This window comes from Xiphophorus hellerii, chromosome 2, assembly GCF_003331165.1.
Source record: "Xiphophorus hellerii strain 12219 chromosome 2, Xiphophorus_hellerii-4.1, whole genome shotgun sequence".
NCBI lineage: Eukaryota > Metazoa > Chordata > Actinopteri > Cyprinodontiformes > Poeciliidae > Xiphophorus > Xiphophorus hellerii.
This window is the reverse complement of record NC_045673.1, coordinates 17,959,234-17,978,628: the sequence shown is the minus strand read 5'-3', so window position 1 is coordinate 17,978,628 and position 19,395 is coordinate 17,959,234. Positions and strand designations below refer to the sequence as shown.

At 37.7% G+C, this 19,395-nt stretch overlaps 1 protein-coding gene across 1 annotated transcript in view; it reads right to left on the bottom strand.

Annotated features, from left to right (window-relative positions):
* The window catches only part of LOC116737429 (neural-cadherin-like), a 142,592-nt gene that overhangs the window by 39,050 nt on the left and 84,147 nt on the right, over nt 1-19,395 (bottom strand). The window contains 10 exon segments of the mRNA XM_032590565.1: nt 16-245; nt 1,200-1,384; nt 2,286-2,379; nt 3,115-4,723; nt 5,227-5,510; nt 7,507-7,650; nt 10,332-10,518; nt 10,837-10,964; nt 11,441-11,690; nt 17,055-17,222. Coding sequence (XP_032446456.1) covers nt 16-245; nt 1,200-1,384; nt 2,286-2,379; nt 3,115-4,723; nt 5,227-5,510; nt 7,507-7,650; nt 10,332-10,518; nt 10,837-10,964; nt 11,441-11,690; nt 17,055-17,222 — 3,279 coding nt within the window.

The following is a 19,395-nucleotide window of genomic DNA, read 5'->3' as shown; positions in this document are numbered from 1 at the left end:
GGATGGTATACATACCTTCTTTTTATGTGCAGCCAGGACACTGTGCAGTTTCTCTGGGCGCAAGTAGCCATTATCGGTTAGCACATAGAAATGGATGTCCACTGTTCTCGTCTCTCTGTCTGCTACACTGAAAATGTTGATAGTTCCCGGTCTGACAGACAGGGTTTCAGACAGGAAGTCCCAGAACGCCTCCAGCCGACTTTTCCCCTCGACGTTCGAGTCGATAAATTCTCTCGCTGTAATGCCTTTGGGAAACAAAGAGAATGGAGGCTCATGACATAAGAACTACTGACTCGTCAATGACAACTGGAGAGTTGATCAAAGTCGGTGAAGTTCCTTATTCCATTAACACAAGAGGTAGCCTAACATCTCCCTCTATTGATCTGCTTCCTCTTGGAGCCGTCCATGAGTTAAATGAGTCCTGATGCAGCACAGTAAAAAGAAAAAAAAAGAAAAAATCATCTGTTTGCACATAGGCAGGAGGCCGAAGTCTTGACAAACTGCCTTGTACAAAACATTTTTAAGAACTGGAAAATCAATCATGTTTTGGGTGGAACCCACCTGCAAAATGTGAGCAGTCATCTTTAATCTCTCAAACATGATAACAACTCTGAGTCAGAGGCATCCATAACAGCCTTTGACTCTGTTCGCCGAATGGCTTTTTAAATGTCAAGGACTTTACCTGACACTTCTATATTGACCTTTATAACGGAGATTTGATCTGAGAGACTGCTAGAAAAATGAATACACTAACATGAACCTCAGACCGCAGCAGAGCAAGAAACAGAAGAAGAAAACTGAGCACTGTGAATGGATGTTTTGCAATGCTTAGAAATGTTAAACAATGCAAGTTGGAGGGAAAAAAGATTTCTTGACAGCCTGTTATTTAGGTGTTAACTGGATTGACAACTTGATAATCATTAAAGGAAAAGTACTAATTTATTCAGACTTGTGGAACATGCTGTCACGTTCAACATCAGTGTCCAAACAGAATTAACCACAGTCAACAAAGAGCAAGCTTTCGTCTATCTGAAATTTTTAATATTCAATCCATTTCTGATTTTTGGGTCGAGAGGTTGTAAAGTAACACTACAGTTAAATAAAGCTTCAATCCGTCTACTCTAATGCTTCCACCAACAGATTTAGAATTAACACAAAATTTATGCAATCAGGTGAAAATGTGTTTCTGCACACATTACCTGTCAAACGCAGTGAGGCGGACGACAGAATGGCCTTTTCCTCCAGCTCCCTGATGTGAACCCTGACTCCTGATATCACATCAGGCCACACCCCATCAGAAACCCCAACTCTTAACCAATAGCTGCCTGGTGGAGTGTTTTGCCGGACAGTCAGCATCCCCGAGCTCTGATTCACACTGAAGTATCTGAGAAGAGCAGAAGAACGGTTACCAGAAAGAGAACAAAAGAAAAAGAACAGGACAAGTGACTATGATGCACTTCTTTAAGTTAAAATAGGAACAGACCGAGTTTCTACATATCCTCTATGTAAATGGTTGTGATTTATTCAGACAGATGTTTTTAGAGGTCTCGGTTAATTTGTAGCCAATTTTTAGATGGATGGATGGATGGATCTGTTTTTCTATACTTATCACTCATTCATGACTGAACAGGAAATGCTAAATAGGAATTGATTTTTAAACGCAAAAAGAGGCAGAAAAATGTTTCCAATACAGAAAATAGTAGAAGAAAAAAAAGCAAAAGGGAAGAAAAAATGTCTACGGATCCAAAAGGCCCTACAAGAGCTTGGTAGTTGTCATGGTGACAGAAGTTGCTGTATGAATAAAACAAATATGCAACTGGTATTTCTAATCTGATTCTGAAAGTGTACACACTGAATAACAACCCAAGGTCCCTGAAGTAGTTAGAATGTGGTCATATAGGCCGTTCCAGCCTTTAACCATTCTGCAGTATGATCAAGATTTCTGTGATTGTTCGTTATGGTCACAGTTTCCAAAATAACAATCACTGAAGATTACAGAGATTAAAATCTTAATGGAAAGTGTGGGATATAGTAGAGGGCAGGGAATTGCCTCTGAGTTGTGAAAAAATAGCAAGGTAAGCACTGTTTAGACCAAATGATGTCATTCAGAGAAGTTTTTTGGGGGAGTATAGGCTCATCACGCCGCACACAACTTTTTTGGGGGGGGGTTTCTGCATATGCGGCACATTTTTTCAAAGCTCTAGCACTTAAACCTCTGCGGAACATTTAAAGATCAGTAAGTTTTAAGAGCAAAAAATTATAGCCAATTAGCACTGAGCTCTTACTTAGCTGCACTTGTCTCCAGACTGTAGGTCTTGTTGTCCCAGTCATCTGGATCTGGGGCATACACCTTCCCTAGAGCAGCATTTCCCATCCTTCCTGTTCAAGGTAAACACACGCACACACACGCACGCACACATACATACTCATTGATTCAGTCTGGACAGAATCTGCTGATGCCAACACTTATCTTTTCATCCCTCTCTTCTCCTTCTTCTGCATTCTTGTGTTCTGTTCTGCTTATTATGCTCATAACTGTGGAGTCCCACCGCTGGAATGAATAGACTCTCATTGCTCCACTTCAGAGAGCGTGGGGCTTAAAGAAGCAAGGCTATCTCACTATGGATTATGCTATTATCGACCTGCAGTGCCAGAGCACCGCAGCTGGGTAAACAATGGCAGCCTCCACAAGCCATGGCACTCCTGTTACCCACAATTACCAGAACTGCCATGTAGCTCTGTGTAGGATCAAAATACTAACAAGCCAATATTCATAGCCAACTTACCTGGAGGGCAAAAAGAAACACAGACAAAAGAAGAATGATGATTCTGCAATAAAATTATGTACCTATGAGCTTTAGGCTAAAGGAAGGAAAGAAAGCGCTCCGGGCTGGAGGACGAATTTGACATAATTTCCATAGCATAACACAGTATAAATGTGAGCAAACAATTATGAATTCCAGACCACACTGAGTCAGTATAGCTATAGTAATAAGTTTTCCCTTCAGCGTTAGCCTTAGTTTTCCCTCTTCACTCAAACTCTGCCTGCAGTGCAAAAGCAAAAACAAGAAGAAGAAGCAAGAAATGAAATGAGGGGGTAAGCAAGCAACTCACCCTTGCGGCTATGCACATAGACATCTTTCTCCCCTGCCTGATGGGCGTTATCATTATGATCACCAATAGTGATGGTGAGAGTGCTTGTGGCCGTTATCGGTGGAAGTCCACTGTCAATCATTACGACCGGTAAGTGGTATTCGCTCTGCCTTTCCCTGTCGAATCTCCGCAGGGTGGTGAGTGTGGCAGAGCCATTCCCATGGTCCTGCAGGTGGAAGTCAGAAGAGTAAACCGAGGGCAGAGAGATGAGGAAAGGTGGCCCGTGTTCTGGGGTGTCTTTGTCCATAACATGAAGGAGGGTTGAGCTCCCGTTAAGATAGACCACTTGAGGTGCGGGCCCATTCTCCCACAGCACGGGGGAGTAGAGCATCTCCAGCTCTGGTCCGTTATCATTCATGTCGAGCAACGGCAAGTGGACCGTAACACTGCCAGTCAGCGTTGGTGTGCCACGGTCTGTCGCTATGACAACCAGCTCATAACCTGCCACTGTCTCCCTATCCAGAGACTTGGTGACAGTGACAACACCACCTCGGTTGACTGTAAAGTGTCCATATGGGTCTGAATGGGGGAGAATGCTGTAAAAAACATCCCCGTTCAGACCGGAGTCAGAGTCAGTGGCTACGACTTGAATTATACTGGTACCTACTGGTACATCCTCAGGTACAGGGGAGAGCAGGTAATAACTCGGGCTAAACACAGGTGCATTATCATTTTCATCTTCTACTAGGATGATACAGTGGATAAAGCTGGCAAAATTGGAGTCCTCCACTTTGATGGTAAGGTTAAACCTTTGTTCATCTAGATGCTCAAAGTCCAGCTTCTTCTTTAGCCTTAGAGTGCTTTTCTGCTCCAGTTTGTGACTGACAATATAGAATCGCTGCTCTGCATCTCCGGCAACCACACTGAATGCCAACTGGCCATATCTACCATCATCAGGGTCCACAGCACTCAGCTCCAGGAGGGACGAGTCCTCAAGTGTGCTCTCAGGAACACGAGCACCACACCAGTCCTCACTAAATTTTGGCACATGATCATTAACGTCTGTCACCACCACAGTGACTGTGGCAGTGCCTGTCATTCCGCCGCCATCCCTGGCCTCCACAACCAAATGGTGGCTATCAGCAAGCTCTCTGTCCAGGCCTTCTGCTGCCACGGATATGGTGCCAGTGCTGGAATCAATGGTGAACAGGTTCACACTGTCCGAATTCTGTGCATTATCTGTAATCCGGTAGGTGAGGATGGCGTTTTGACCCACGGCTGCATCATCCAGATCCACAGCTGTCATTTCAACAACAAACGTTCCAGGAGGAGAGTTTTCAGCCACACTGCTATGGCAATTATCAGGTGCGCACACAAAGGTTGGAGCATTGTCATTGATGTCCCACACGTTGATAATAACATCTGTAAAGCCTGTAAGCCCCTCGCCTTCTTCGTCCGTTGCCATGACAACAAAGCGCCATACAGCCCGCTCCTCTCGGTCCATGGTTCGCTGGGCGTACATCTCCCCTGTGATGTCGTTAATCATGAAATGCGACTCAGCACCTTGGCCATGAATGGAGTACCGGATGGCTCCCTGGTTTGCGTCTTTGTCTGGGTCAGTGGCTGTAACCTGTAAGACAAAATCTTTAGAAAATGGGAATACATTCACCCACTCAAACCCAAATTACCGTTTCCCCTTATCTCTTTTCAACCATCACTCAAGAGGCTTTTTGCTTTGGCCTCCGTTTGTGTACACCCATTTAAGTTTTCTCACTGTTCCTGCCCAGCTTAATTAAAGCAATGAGTTCAGGTCAGGCATGTGTTTTCCATCTCGCCTGAGAGTGGGTGTCACTGCATTATGGCACAAGAATTATCTCTGCTGTCTCTGTAAATTAAAGAGATTTAAGTTCTATAATATGCCAAGCTATGGTTAAACAGCAGCAGTAGATAAACTGAAATAACATGCCAGAATAGTAAAGTGTAATAATTACTTAGATGCCACATAAATTTACACTGAGAGCAAAGCTAGGAAAGAAGCTCATTAAAAAGAAGGGATATGTCTAAAGTTAATTGGAGATACTGTCATTACTAAAAAGGACACAGCATATTCCCTTTTTACTGTAGGCTTCTCACCTGTAACACAAAAACAGGAGACCCATCAAGCTCTTCGGTGACAGATCCATAGTACTCATTCATAGAAAAGACAGGTGCTTCATCGTTTTTATTGACTATGGTGACTACAACAGCAGCATAATCTTCCCACTTCCCATCAGAGGCGAGGACCAACAGCTTGTATCGCTTTTGCTTTTCATAGTCCAACGACTGTGCAATGAAGATTGTCCCGACCTCCGGCTCGATGTCAAAAGCACCGCCTTTGTTGCCAGATGTTATTTGGTAGCGGAGCTTGGCGTTGGCTCCTGTGGAATAAATTACAAATACATCATTAGAAAAATATTGTCAAATTTTAAGAGGGCATTAATCATCTGGACAGGAAAGTTGATGTTAACATTGAAGCATAACCACAATTTAGATTTGGCTATTAACATGCATTTTTACTTTAAATAAAAATTATGCAAGATTTTCTTTTAATTCGTACTTCTAGATTGTTTTATATCTTGAGAAATGTCTCATTTTCCACCTGAATCAAACTTCAAATGAAAAACATTAAAAATCTAAATTTGTCAGCAACATGAATAATTTGGCCTCAAGTGTATGCTATCAAATGAGTAATCAGTCTTTTCAGAAAAGCTTTTACAATGTAAAATTGGAATGTTAACTGTAAAAAAAAAAACACAACAAACAAAAAGATTACATAAATTGAAGACTTCCCAAGGGTTTTTTATTCAATGTTAAATTTTCAAGGATTGCTGTGACTGTTATAATGCAAAAACATTCCTTAAAGCAACTGTTGCTTTAAGGATCTTGACTCAAACTTTTGTCACCATAACACAAATGAGCAAGAAGATATTAAATCAACACATATCTTAAATTTTAGAGTTTAATTTTAGTATGTTGCTAACTGCATAAGAGTGGGATCAGAGTTTTAAATGCAGATTGCTAAAGTGTAAAAGGGAAGTCAATGGTATTATGGTGACTGGTGACCAAAAGTGGAGTTGGGACCCAAAATGAAATCTTCTTAGGGCTTCATATAATCTTGGGCTGGGTCTGTTTGTGGCAATCTAGACATAGTGAAACAAGCTGTATATTAACATTTCCTACCTTTGTGTTGCTGTGCCTCTGCAGCAGCCGCGAGGGTATTACACCTCATTTCCTCCAACACTTACAAACGACTAGATATCCACGTAACCTCTTCTTGTTTTGATTACTTCATTAAACGGAAACTTTGTACTTTGTCTTCTCGAATTCAATCAGATACTAATTAAAAAGGAGTACCGGAAAAGTAATGAGTGGAAGGCAGCATAATGCATTCCTATACTGTCCTTAAGGGAATTATTTTGGGGCTTGGCTGAGGTTCAGGGATGTAGTGGAGAAAAGAGGAAGTCAATATCTGAACTTATCTTCTGTGCCCCTATGGAGACCATCTAATCTAATGTTAGATGAGATAATCTTCTGGAACATATATTCTTTGCTTTCAATCATCCTGTTGGGATTAAGTGGTTACAATCCTGTGTTAATACATTAATCTGTATTATTAAAACAGCCATAACTGACAGAGTTCCCCTTGTCTACTGCAGGGTGCTGGCAGGCTTACTGTGACCAGAGTCAAGGTGGAGTTTTTAAGCAAGAGCGATTGAGAGTAGCCTCTTTGGCACAAGTACAATCACATCGTAACTCTAATGTTGGGGGTCGGTGTTATTGCACAGCCATTTATCATTAGTGTGGCAGCCCAGCTTAAGCTGCACCCCCGCTCTCCATAAATACTTGATTAACAGACCTAAACATTGCTGATAACTGGATCTTAGACTGCCATATGAAGGATGAGCAACTGCTTTATTGCTTAAATCCCACCCACCTACTGTGGGAGAGCATGTCAGTCTTTTTGGAACATATGTGCTACAGTGCATTACTGAGCACTTAAATGACTACTAATACTAGTACACAGTTTGATTTTAGTGACATGATTTTTGCAGAGCACAGGCCAGATTGGAAAAGTCTGCCTTTAAGGGTGGCTTTGTGCATGTCGCAGAAAATAAAAGCTATTCTGCAAAAAAGTTTCTATTTGACACAGCAGTCAATGAAAAATTTACTGATGGAGTGCCAAAAAAAAAAAGTTTGTTCCTCTAAGAAAGAGAGGATAAAAATAAATAAATCTGCAAACCCAGGTACATTTTTAAGATAACTTTTAAATGGATTCCTGTTGGTTTGCTTTTTTAACCTTCAACTCTGGGGATTGGTAGGAGCAAAAAAAATGTGCTTTGAATTCCATCGCTTCTGTTGCTTCATCAAGCGTACCTTCATCCTCATCAGTGGCGCTGACGGTGACAACAGTCAGACCAACATCTGCATTCTCATCGACAGCGACTTCATACAGTCGCTGAGCAAAGACGGGCTTGTTGTCGTTGACATCGCTGATGAAAACCCTCACATATGCTGTGTCTGCAAAAATGACACAATAGCAAAAGATTAAACACTAACACATAGGGTAACACTCTTATTTGTGAGTATTTATAATTCACAATCCTTTTTTAAGGGAGAAAATAACATTTAATAATTCCCTCTAACTTAAAGGTTACAAAACTTTTATTAAGATTCATATTTGCTGTAATTTAAATTTAAATTTATGTATTGTTTTAGCACTGATGACGGCACAATAACAGTGTCAGTGCTAAACCTTTTCAAGCACCTTTATTTTTGCAGGGAAAAGACACAGAAACTCTTTGCTGGTAAGGTTAAATATTAATAAGATGACAAGTGTTTGTGTCTTATCTGTGCCCTCCTCATTACACCGTTTGTTTCTTTAGTTAGAAAGAGTAAATGATCTACTCTGAGAGCTTGCTGTCAACATGTTAATTTAAACAAGTTGCAGTAAGAGATGATAGTGGCAGCTTTATTTTCTTGGCTTGTTTTTGCATTTCCCCCATTTTTTTTTTTTTTTTGTGTTTCCCGCAGGGGTGACAAAGAGACAGGTAATATTTGCAGTGTAGATGAGCCCTCCTGGATGTGGCAGATATGTAGACACAGCTAAGGCTCATTGTAAATGCTAAGCAGCCCTGCCAACCCAAGAGAGAGGGCTTTACTGCTCCAAAACATCACCTGCAACACCTAATACCAGCTTCACAAATACAAATGAAAGACTCAATCTTCTATGCAAATGTTATGTTACATCACTCCAGATACAGGCTGAGATTTTTTAACTGTCTAAATGTCACACACAATTTAACATTTACAAACACAAGCTATACAGATTAAATAATAAACAGGCATAATTTGCCCCCCTTTTACAATAACTTGTAAAAGGGGGGCACTATAGCAGAAATAAATATATGAACACATAATACCAATAAATCTCCAAGCTGTTTTCAGGCTGTAGGACGCTTAGGCATTCTGGTCGTGGCAGTGGAATAAATCAGATTAAGAGATTCTGCTTTTCAAATTGAAACCCAAGGTGTGAATGTAAACTGATGTAATCTGTTTAAAACTCAAGGCACAGACACAGCGCCGTGCACTATACAGAGTTAGAGAGCTCTGTATTATCCCATCAGGCCGTGTTTGCAATTATTTTTACTGTTAAAACAGAGACAATACATTAGTGTGAAAGTCAAAGTTATTCAATGAAAAAAGAAATCCCTACTTGTTCAATGAAAACTCTTATACCAAGGCTAATAATAAAGACAATGAGAATATATTTTCTTTTCAATAAATATCAGAGTTCCTTAGAATCATTTTACAATTGTTTTTATACACTTACTGACCACTTTATACACATATATGATTGTTTGCCAGTAGAAATAATGACACAGTCAATCACAGTATGGCAACTCAATGTAGTTATGCATTCTGTCTCGGTGAAGACAACTTGTTGAATCTATACCATGAAGAGCTAATGCAAAGGTAGTGCAACCTGGTGCCAGTGAAATGTACCTAATAAAGTGGCCAGTGAGTGTATAATCTACTGACTGATTCAATTCTACTGTAACTGGGAGCATATTGGATTTTAAATCCTTGAATCTAATTATGACCATATGATTCAATTATATTGGAAAGAACTGGACGAGATTTAAATTGAACCTGTTTCTTCTGTAACATCCCTGATGAGGATATTTGTTGCAACTGGGCGCCATGTAAACAAAACTGAATTAAATTGAAATAAATTTATAGATGTGTTGTTTTGTTCTTCAGCAAATTTTAGTCAGTTAGTAGGCAAAAGTCCAGGATCTATCAAGATCATTGCTTTCTGACAGTCCAATTGTAATTGTATAAGGAAGATTGGTCTCATTTGAATTCATATTATTTATGGACTAGGAAGGTTTTACAAATGTGAACCACTCTAACCATCACAGTGACATTACTCTCTGACTGTTTAAAAAGAAAATCAATACACTAAAGTTCCCCTTGTGGATTTAGAGATGTCAAATGGACTGCTTAACATTTTCATGAGGTTGAAGACAAGAATACTTCATGCAAATCAGGAACATCTAACAAGTCTCTTTCTTTGAAAAGCCTGACAAAACAAAAACGTAAAGTGGTGTTAAGATGGAGGTCTAAAAGAAGAACTGAACAACTGTAATTCTGCTTTATATGCTCAAAAACAATGCCTGTAACCTTTTTTCTACGCAAGATAATGCTTGTAAAACACAGCATATTATGAGTTTGGTCTGTCTGTAGCCACATTAAAGGAAAAAGTGTTTTTCGAGAAAATAAGGGCCTATATTAAAATACTGTTTAAAGTATGGGCAGTTATAAAGCTTCCAGCCTCCTGGGACACATTTTTAGTAGCCATGGCTTAAAACACAACGTATTGGTCATTCATCTGCTTTATGTGTGATGGGATCTGGATTCACGGTTCAACTAGGGTTAGGATTGCATATTAACTAAACCGCATAAAAATGCGGCTAAATAGCCTTAATATGATTATAATATTATGGGTAAAAGTAGTACATGACCGATTTTTTTTAATGCTGTTGGTCAAAATGACGGAGAACAAAAAAGTCTAGCGCAACTAGAAAGTGACAGTAATCATATAACTCTGAATTAAATGACTTTGTTTACAAATTAAAATTATAGAAATATGCATTATATAGAATACATCCATCCATCCATCCATCTCGAACATGTACCTGTGTTTGGTTGTTTGTTTTTGCCAGGTCGTGCTGATTCTTGGCCATCTTCTGACTGAACCTCTAGCAGGTAGGAGCTGCGGGCCTCCCGGTCAAACACAGTTTCTGTGTAGATGATTCCATTTTGGGGGTCGATGCGGAAGAAGTTGTGGTCACCACTGCTGTCGCTGAGCAAAGAGTAAGTGATCTGAGGACCACAGATAATTGGAAATGTAAACCACCACAGAAACAGTTGAAATTAAATCTGGATCTGTATCTCTTTATTAAACTAAATCAATACTCTCAGCTTTACCAACACTTTCACAATCATTCAGATAGCTGCTGACAGCAGCTTTCAACCATGCTTTGAAATAATTCCCCCAGTGGAGGAAATGGGTTGTGATGCTACATAAAGCTGCTTCTGCTGTGACATGGATGGTTGAGCAGAGAAATAACACTGTGGATTCAGCTGCAGAGCTTTTCCTTCCTACTTTTACAACACAAACACAAACAGATCTGCATGTACCTCTCCGTTAAGACCCAGGTCTTTGTCATGGGCAGACACATGGAGAACTGATGTGCCAATCTGGGCTCCTTCTGTTACCGAGGCCTCATAAATAGAGGATGTAAAAAATGGCACATTGTCGTTGACATCTTAGGACAAAGAAGAGATTTATTGGCTAGTTAATTTCTTTTCCACACATTAAAAATAAATTCTTGTTGAGATTTGCAGCCTCTGTAGCTGTGCAAGATCTAGAAATATACGGCACATCTTAACTAAGCTTGCTGTCATTCCAACATATATGCATAAATTTAACAATAAATGCAACAGCTAAAGGATGATCACTTCATCATGTTAAACTCTCAGGAAAACCGATGTGTTCGTTAAACCCACGGCAAATAAATTTACTTTAGTGCTGAAGATACATTCAAACAAACTGACAGATACAAATTTCTTACAATAGAAGTAGCTTCGAGAAGTATTAATCCTTCACTTCTATATTCAAAGTTAATGTTAATTATAGCAAACCATGAATGTTTCTATGCGTTTGCAACTACAGAAACCTACTAATGAAATTATGAAGACTACAAATCTACTGTCAAACAATTATAAAATACAAGTTTCATACCTGTAATGTTGACGTATACTCTTGTGAAAGCTGCTAGAGGGACTGCAGCCACATTCTGAGCCCGAACCCGCAAAGAAAAAAACGGAGTGATCTCATAGTCCAGCGGCTCTGACACCAGAATGGATGCAGAGCCATCTTCCCGGTTCGGGGAGAGATAGAAACGGACTGGCATGTTGGTTTCAGGTACCATCCCATCCTCAAGGTTGTAGGTCACTCTTGGGTCACCCAGCTGAGAGGTTGCCTTGATTGTCTGAAAAAGGACAAAATATAAAGTAAAAAATTTTCAAATCCCAGGTTTTGTGGTGAAATATCAAAAAGTGCTGGATAAAGCAAAGTAAAACAGAGACACAGACACGTTTGTTAATACCCTTACAGCCAGCACCACCCACACTACGAGAAGGGAGCCAAGGGGCCAAGGGGGCACCAGAAAGTCAGGCTTGTAAAAAATCATTCTAACTATAGTAATCATAATAACAACATGTTTAAATAAAACTAGAAAATTACTGAAGAAATTTAAACGGGGCCTGCCAAAGTGTGCCCGTCGGTTGGAACCCAGCGTTCTGATGCTAAAAATTAGCTTAGATTATTAAAATCCAGTCCATAATCAGGTATGAAGTTTAATATGTCAAACTTTGGCATAAAACATAAGCTCTTTTGAAATACTGCTTATCTGCTTAGACAAAAGAAATTAACAGTTAGTAAATTTTGCAAAAGTAAAAATCAGACGTTTACTTCGTGGCACTTCGTCACCAGAAAATGCGTTCATCTCTTAGCAACAGATTAACAACAAATATTGTAATTGTTCAAAAAACATAAGATTTCTTCTCCTCTTTTACTACTTAGAATTGTGCAGTTGGTGAATATTTCAGAAATGTGAAAATGTCTTTTTTTGTAATTTGTGGTGAATGTATTACCACAAATTCACCAACATTCAACACAAAAGCAAAAATCTGATTTATATTTCGTGGCATAAAACGCTCAATTCTTAACACCAAATTAATAACAAGTAGTATTGTTCATAAAGCATAAGCTTTTTCTGAAATACTGCTTACCTGCTCAGATACAAAAAAAAATTACAGTTGGTAAATTTTGCAAAAGTAAAAATCAGATGTTTACTTCAAGGCACTTGATTACCAAAAAAACGTGCTCATCTCTTAGCAACAGATAAACAACAAATATTGTTATTGTTCAAAAAACATAAGATTTCTTCTGCTCTTTTGAAATGCTACTTGTCTTACACAATTTAATAATTGTGCAGTTGGTGAATTTTCCAGAAAAGGGACTTTTTCGTTGCCATTGTTGGTGAATATATTATAGAACAGGCATTTAACACAAAAGTAAAATTTTGATTTATACTTCGTGGCAGTTTGTTACCAGAAACCCCCCCCCCCCACCCCAAAAAACGCTCATCTGTTAAATACAAATTAATTATTGTTTATAAACCATAAGCTCTTTTGAGATACTGCTTATATGCTTAGACACAAGAAATTTACAGTTGGCAAATTTTGCAAAAGTAAAAATCAGATGTTTACTTCCTGGCACTTGGTTACCAGAAAAGGCGCTCATCTGTTAGCAACAGATTAACAACAAATATTGTAACTGTTCAAAAAACATAAGATTTCTTCTCCTCTTTTGGAATGCTACTTTACACTACTTAACATGAACTGTGCAGTTGGTGAATTTAGCAGAAAAGTGAAAATATATATATTTTTTCTCATTGGTGGTAAATATATTATAAAACACATATACGGTACTTGTCTGTAGTCATTGTTCCGCTAAGGTGGCGTTTCTGTAGATCTAACTGGAAGCTCTGCCCTACTCTGCAGGAACCGAGAGTTCTGGCATCTCTGTACTTCTCTACATCTCTGTTCTCCTCAGTGTCCTATTGGTAAATAATCCTCTCTGAAAACTGTCATGTGTGAGTGAGACACAGGGGGAGACAAAATTCTATCTCTGTTTTGACACAGAATTCTGACACAAAACAGTGTCAGAATTTGTTTTGATTTGTATTTGGCTTGTTTTCACTAATTATGGTTACTTGAAATGCCAACGGAAGTAGCCTATTGCTATGGCAGGCCCTGAATATGTAAAGTATATTAATACATAAAATCAATACAAGTGTAACTAATTTGCTCCAGAACGAAATGAATCTCCTCCAGTTTCCCCAGAGGTTCCAGTGATCTGTTTGATTAAGCCTCAATATCAAGTTTGTCAGACACCCATGTATGGACAAAGCTTCAAAAAGACATCAAGAGTAACAGGTTGTTGCCTGGTATCGTAAAAAATAAGGCTGTTATTTCTAGGTTGCTATACCAGTTCATTTATCTGAATGTCTGGCAGCGTATTCAAAAGTTTTTTCTAAATTAAACTGAATAGTTCTTATTGGGGTTAATCTTATTTTGGTAAATTTTAAAATCCAGACTATTAAAATCCAGTACATAATCAGCTATAAAGTTTAACATGTCAAACTTTGGCTGTGAATGATGTGTCCTAATCAATTGTTCCTTTTAGATCATAAAGTAAATCCATAAACACACAAGCATAAACTTCTTACAAATCACTTTGCCCTTTACACTGTACAAGTTGAACAGCTGAGATAATGAGCTCTGTGTGCCTTCAGATCATGCAACGAGGGTTGAACAAAGGTGCATGGCTAACAACTCAAAGCATAGCTTACAACATGCATAGGATCAACCCAATCTGTCATTAGTGCCTTTAAACTTTTGTCACTTTGTAGTTACACCTTTAGCAGATCCAAAACAATAACCTCAGGAGGATCTACTTTTTGAGCAAAAAAAACCTTGACTTAAAGAATTACTTTAGAAAACAAACTTATTTTCTTTCTTGCAAATAATAAAAATAAAAATCAATAGCAATTTCATATTTTTACAATACATACTCCAGGGTTTACTATGGCAACTTCAAAGCTGCAGAAGTCTAAATGTTGGTTACATTGGTGTTATAAAGAATTATCACAAAATATCTAACAACAAGCATTTTAGTGGGACCACCATAAAACAAAAACAGTACAAAAAAACAAAAACAAAAAAGACCTGAAGGAATACATCCACATCTTTCTATGAATTTGTCATCTGATGGCACCTGACTTCCTGCTTTCTAACAGACAAGAAGGCTTGAATGGTTTCAACTATATATTTATTACCTGGAACCCATAAAAATCATTAGTGCAATAGGTGGTGTACTTCGAATTATAATACACATTCAACATGCATATCAGAAAAGGGAACAACAATCTGATGCTCTTTGGTTGAGTTTAGTTAGTTCCTGCCAAAAAGACTGCATGTCAAACCAGCATCAGCCTATGATCAGCAAAGAACCACTGAGCTGCCTTAAGGCAGCTCAGTGGCTCCTTTCAAAATACATGATAAATACTATATATAAAATATGGTAGTCTATAGACTTTGATCAAAAACAAAGAGGGATGTAGACTCTGGAGGTTTATTTCTATTGCACTGATCATGATGAAGCACACTTAAGAGTACAGTTATTATGGTGTAGGGGCTCCTATGGACACTTAATGGCAGTAATCTTATCACAGTAATCTAATCACATCTGTCAGAATGAATTTGCAGGGTCCGTTCACCAATTACATCTCATTTCACAATGCACCCTCTGAAAAGAAATGGCCGGTTGGTTAATACTACACTAATTCAGGGCGTATCTACATATAGCAATCTTCTGTTTCAGTAAAAGTTTAAAAGATTATAAAAAAGCAATATCCAATTTAAGCAACCGCATTAAGACGTCTGTCAAAGAGAATATGAAGCTTTGTAGATGACTACATTAATAAACTTTATAGGTGGAAGATGAAAGGCAGTTTTTAGTTGTTTATTTTCCTAGAAGAGCTCAAACCCTTTGACCAGATGTAGTCACATGAACACTAAACATTAAGACTTATAAACACCCACCAACAGGGTTTATAACTATGACTAATGGGCTTTTTTAACACAACAATAGACTTAATACCTACGGAAAGATAAATACTGCAAGTAGTTATACATTTCTTTTATGTTAAATATTTCTTATTCAATTGTCATTACTTTACAGAAATAATTTTTTCAATTTTTTTGTACTACTGTATGTTTGTGTCAAATAAGTCAAATTGGGTTGACTATGATGTCATGATTGATTTGTAAAAATAATAAAATGGGTAAAATTTCCAAACAGATGAACACTTGTCATAGGTACTGTGTATTTCTTAGTATGTAATAAGTCTACATAATTTATGTGTTTCTCTCCTGTAACTGAATTACTGAAAGAAAATATTTTTAACAATACTCTAAGTTATTGAGATGCAGCAGAATATTAATTCTTATCAATAAAAAAATGAAAGAGGCCATTTTGATTTTCATTCAGTGATTTGATCCTGCAAAAGATTTTTACAACCTACAGAAATGCTACAACCTGAACATCTTGATCTAGTTACAGGAAGAGGCACTAATGAAAAATGTGGAATAACAGTCTGGAGACTTCTGTTTAATTTTCTACACAGAAAAAAAAAAAAACTATTAATAATTAATTACCTCTAGAAGCGCCAGCAGTGTTCTTTCCTCATTTGGACACAGTGAGACAAGCTTTCTGCTCCTGCAGTCTAATGCCAGCAATGCTAATAGGTTCTTGGTTCTAGCTTCACGCTCAGCTGCTTTGAGATGCTAAAGAGCTGGGCTAAAAGGAACAGCTTTGAATTTAGGGAAATGTATTTATTCGCTTTTTGCCAAAAGTGAAAAGACATCACACTCATCTATGTTTGAACTAGAGCTTGAAGGCGATTAGCCTAGCTTAGCATAAACAAATTGTAACAGAGTTAATCTGGCAAAACAAATGAGATGCAATTTGTTAATTAGTGCATTCCAGGACTGCTGTCAGGCACATTTTTTCTGTGTTTGGTCTAAAGCCAGTTGTATTTTATTTACTTATTTTGTTCAAGTTGAGCAAATTAACTGCAGGCTACATATCAGGGTACAGTGTTAGGGTATTTAACTAAGTGATATATGTCTTAAAGTTCAAGTGAAGAAAGCCAAATCAAATAAGGCCAAACAGTTTCTTACCTTAAGGCAGATCAGGCAACAGAGTTTTACATGCAACAAGCCAAAACAAAAACTGTATAAAACTCCATTTGTAATTGTAAGAAGGGGAAATCAAAACTGTCATTCAGTTTTGAGTGAATATTTGAATGACTGTTAAAGTATGAACTACAGTTTACATAGCAATATCTAACCCAGTGATTTGAGTCTATAAGTAATCTCTCTCATCAGTGGCCCTCTCCTTGGACTAAAGGGAATTTGCAGTCTAAAAATTGATTAATATATATTTTCTTAAATATCAAAGATATTTAATTCTTTTTAGTAGCAGCCACAAAGTTAGAAAACATGCTTAGCATATGAGATTCTGTGTCAGATTTTGCTTACTTTAAACCAATGTGCTTCCAGTTTTTTCTTAGTCCACTGACAAACATAATGTGATCTGTGACACCATCGGTGAACACTTCAGTCACAAACACCAAACAAGCAGCTAATTCAAGCCTTAAATAATAAAAGAAAAATCTAATAACATAAGAGTGACACCATACAATTAAAGATGCAAATTGCCTTACCACTATAGCTGTATCCCTAGCAGTGTTCTCAGGTATGACAACATTGTAGCTGTCTTTTTCCCACTGAGGAGGCTGATTCCTCACATTAGTAATGGTCACTGCCAGCTCCACGGAAGTGTTACGATTTCCTCCATCTGTTGCTATAATGTCCCGTGTTATATAGGTTCTCTGTAAAGACAGTTAACAACTCAGGTGTTTACAGGATTAAGAGACATAATTAATTGTTATGTTTACAGAAAAAAAAGAGCAATTAATAGTATACAGCAAAACCTTGGGGTACAGATGCTAAGAACAAAAGCATATCTCATTATGACATTAAAATAAAAGTTGCCATCTCATAACAGGATATTTTTCTTGTCATCTCAAGATAAAAAAAAAAATGTCATAATAAAGAAATCAAAATCTGACACTTTGCAAGAGAAGACCACCATTAATCTAGAACAATACATAGAAAATTAACTGTTATTTGTTTATAAAATCAATAAGAAGTAACTTCCCCCTTAATATATAAAATATCATGAAGTCCAGAGTTGAAAAAAATTATCCCCGTCGTTAGGCAGTGCAGTGGCTCATCGCAATGACTCTGTTAAATCCAAAATCCAGGAGAGAAAATGTAATTTTACCCTCTCTTTGTTGGTTTTTAAATCTAAGAGGCATGCTCCATCGTTCTGCACCCTCAGCCCATCTTTTGCTCCAAAAATGGTCGCTTCAGCTTCAACCTTGAATCAGTGTGACCAGCGGGATAAACTTTTCGGATGTCCCAAGGCTTCTCATTTGCAATTCAAAAAAAGATTTGTAAAGTAAAGAATGCATGTCCAAAAAATATTATTGGAGGCTTATATTGGAGGCTGAGACAAAGTCTAACAGAGCTTCAGTTGAATTAGCATAGCATGTAAAGCAAGAAGAAACATTTACCTAAACTGATAGTCCAAAGGCTGTCCAGGGCCCTGTGACTCTTTTTTTGCTTGGAAACCTTTCATTCCTACCTGAGGTTTGTTTTTTTGTTGGCTTTTTTTCCACAAAAGACAAATGTAATCATATCATGACAAAACAGAACAAGTGGAAGCCACAAAACATGAGCAGAGTTTAGAGTTTTATACATTCATATACAGCCAATGCGATTAAGGGAGTCTAAAGTTGGCCAATAGGCAGCAGTGCATCCTTTGTGACTCCAGAGACTTACAAAAATGTACAAATGTAGGAAAATATTATTTTTAACTGGCCAAGAGTTGTTTTGCACATTCAGGATATTTACAACATGTAGCTGTTTCTACAAATTAAATCAAATTTTAACATTGTAAACATTTAGTATTGAACCTGAGGACGATGAGTTATTGTTTATTGCAATCAGAGGGAAGTAAAGAGGCTAACCTTCATGAATAAAAGAACCCATTGCAGGTGTAGAAGTCTTTCATAGAAACATAATATTATAAATAGCTTGAACTGTCAGAAAAATATAATTATTTTACACGACTAGTTTACTGAAAAGAGAAATATGCTTAATGTAATGAAGAGTTCATCGAGACTGAATAAAATTTAGGTGGTTGACCAAAGTGAGACGAAGAGCAAAGAGACTGTGAACATTAAAAGTCACAGTTCAAGTTGCTTCACACACTACAAAGTCAACAATGTTGAAAACATTTATTAGTACGTAGATTACTGGGACTGTTTATCAAAGTTAGATCAAGCTAACATTAACATTAAGGGAAACATAGGGCACTCAAAGTACTTTTTTATGCTTATACAATATTTTCTTCTTTTCTACACTCACAAAGACTAATTTAAGTCAGTTCCTAAGTTGCACTGTTACCTGTTTTTTCATATTCATGTGAATAGCAAATTATCATAATACAAGTGTAAAAAGGTATGTGTTTCAGTTTCCAAATTACATTTATTATTCACAGGAGTATTTAATTATATTTGTGAACAACTCTTTTGAAAAGATTAAACTCAGAACACAAAGATTGCAATCTGTGCTATCCAATGTGATGATAGCTGCTGCTGCTTTTTTAAATAAATGAATGTCACACCGAATATCTGAAACATCCGACAAAGGCTTTAAATTAGATTTGCAATAAAGGTTTTTTTTTTTTTTTTATCTCAGCCTGAAATTATCCATGGAGAGTCTGGATACAGCCATGCCAGCCTTTCCAGTCCTTTCCACCTAATTCTCTGTGGAGATGTAGCTACTGTACAATGTTTTGACACTTCATGAACCACGGCTGTGCAAGGCACTGTCTTACAGTGGGGCATAAAAATATCTGTCTTTGTTCAGTTGCCCTTATCCTTCAAATTCAGCTGAAGCATTGGATTTATACTGGTAACTGTGTTTTATTTTTTT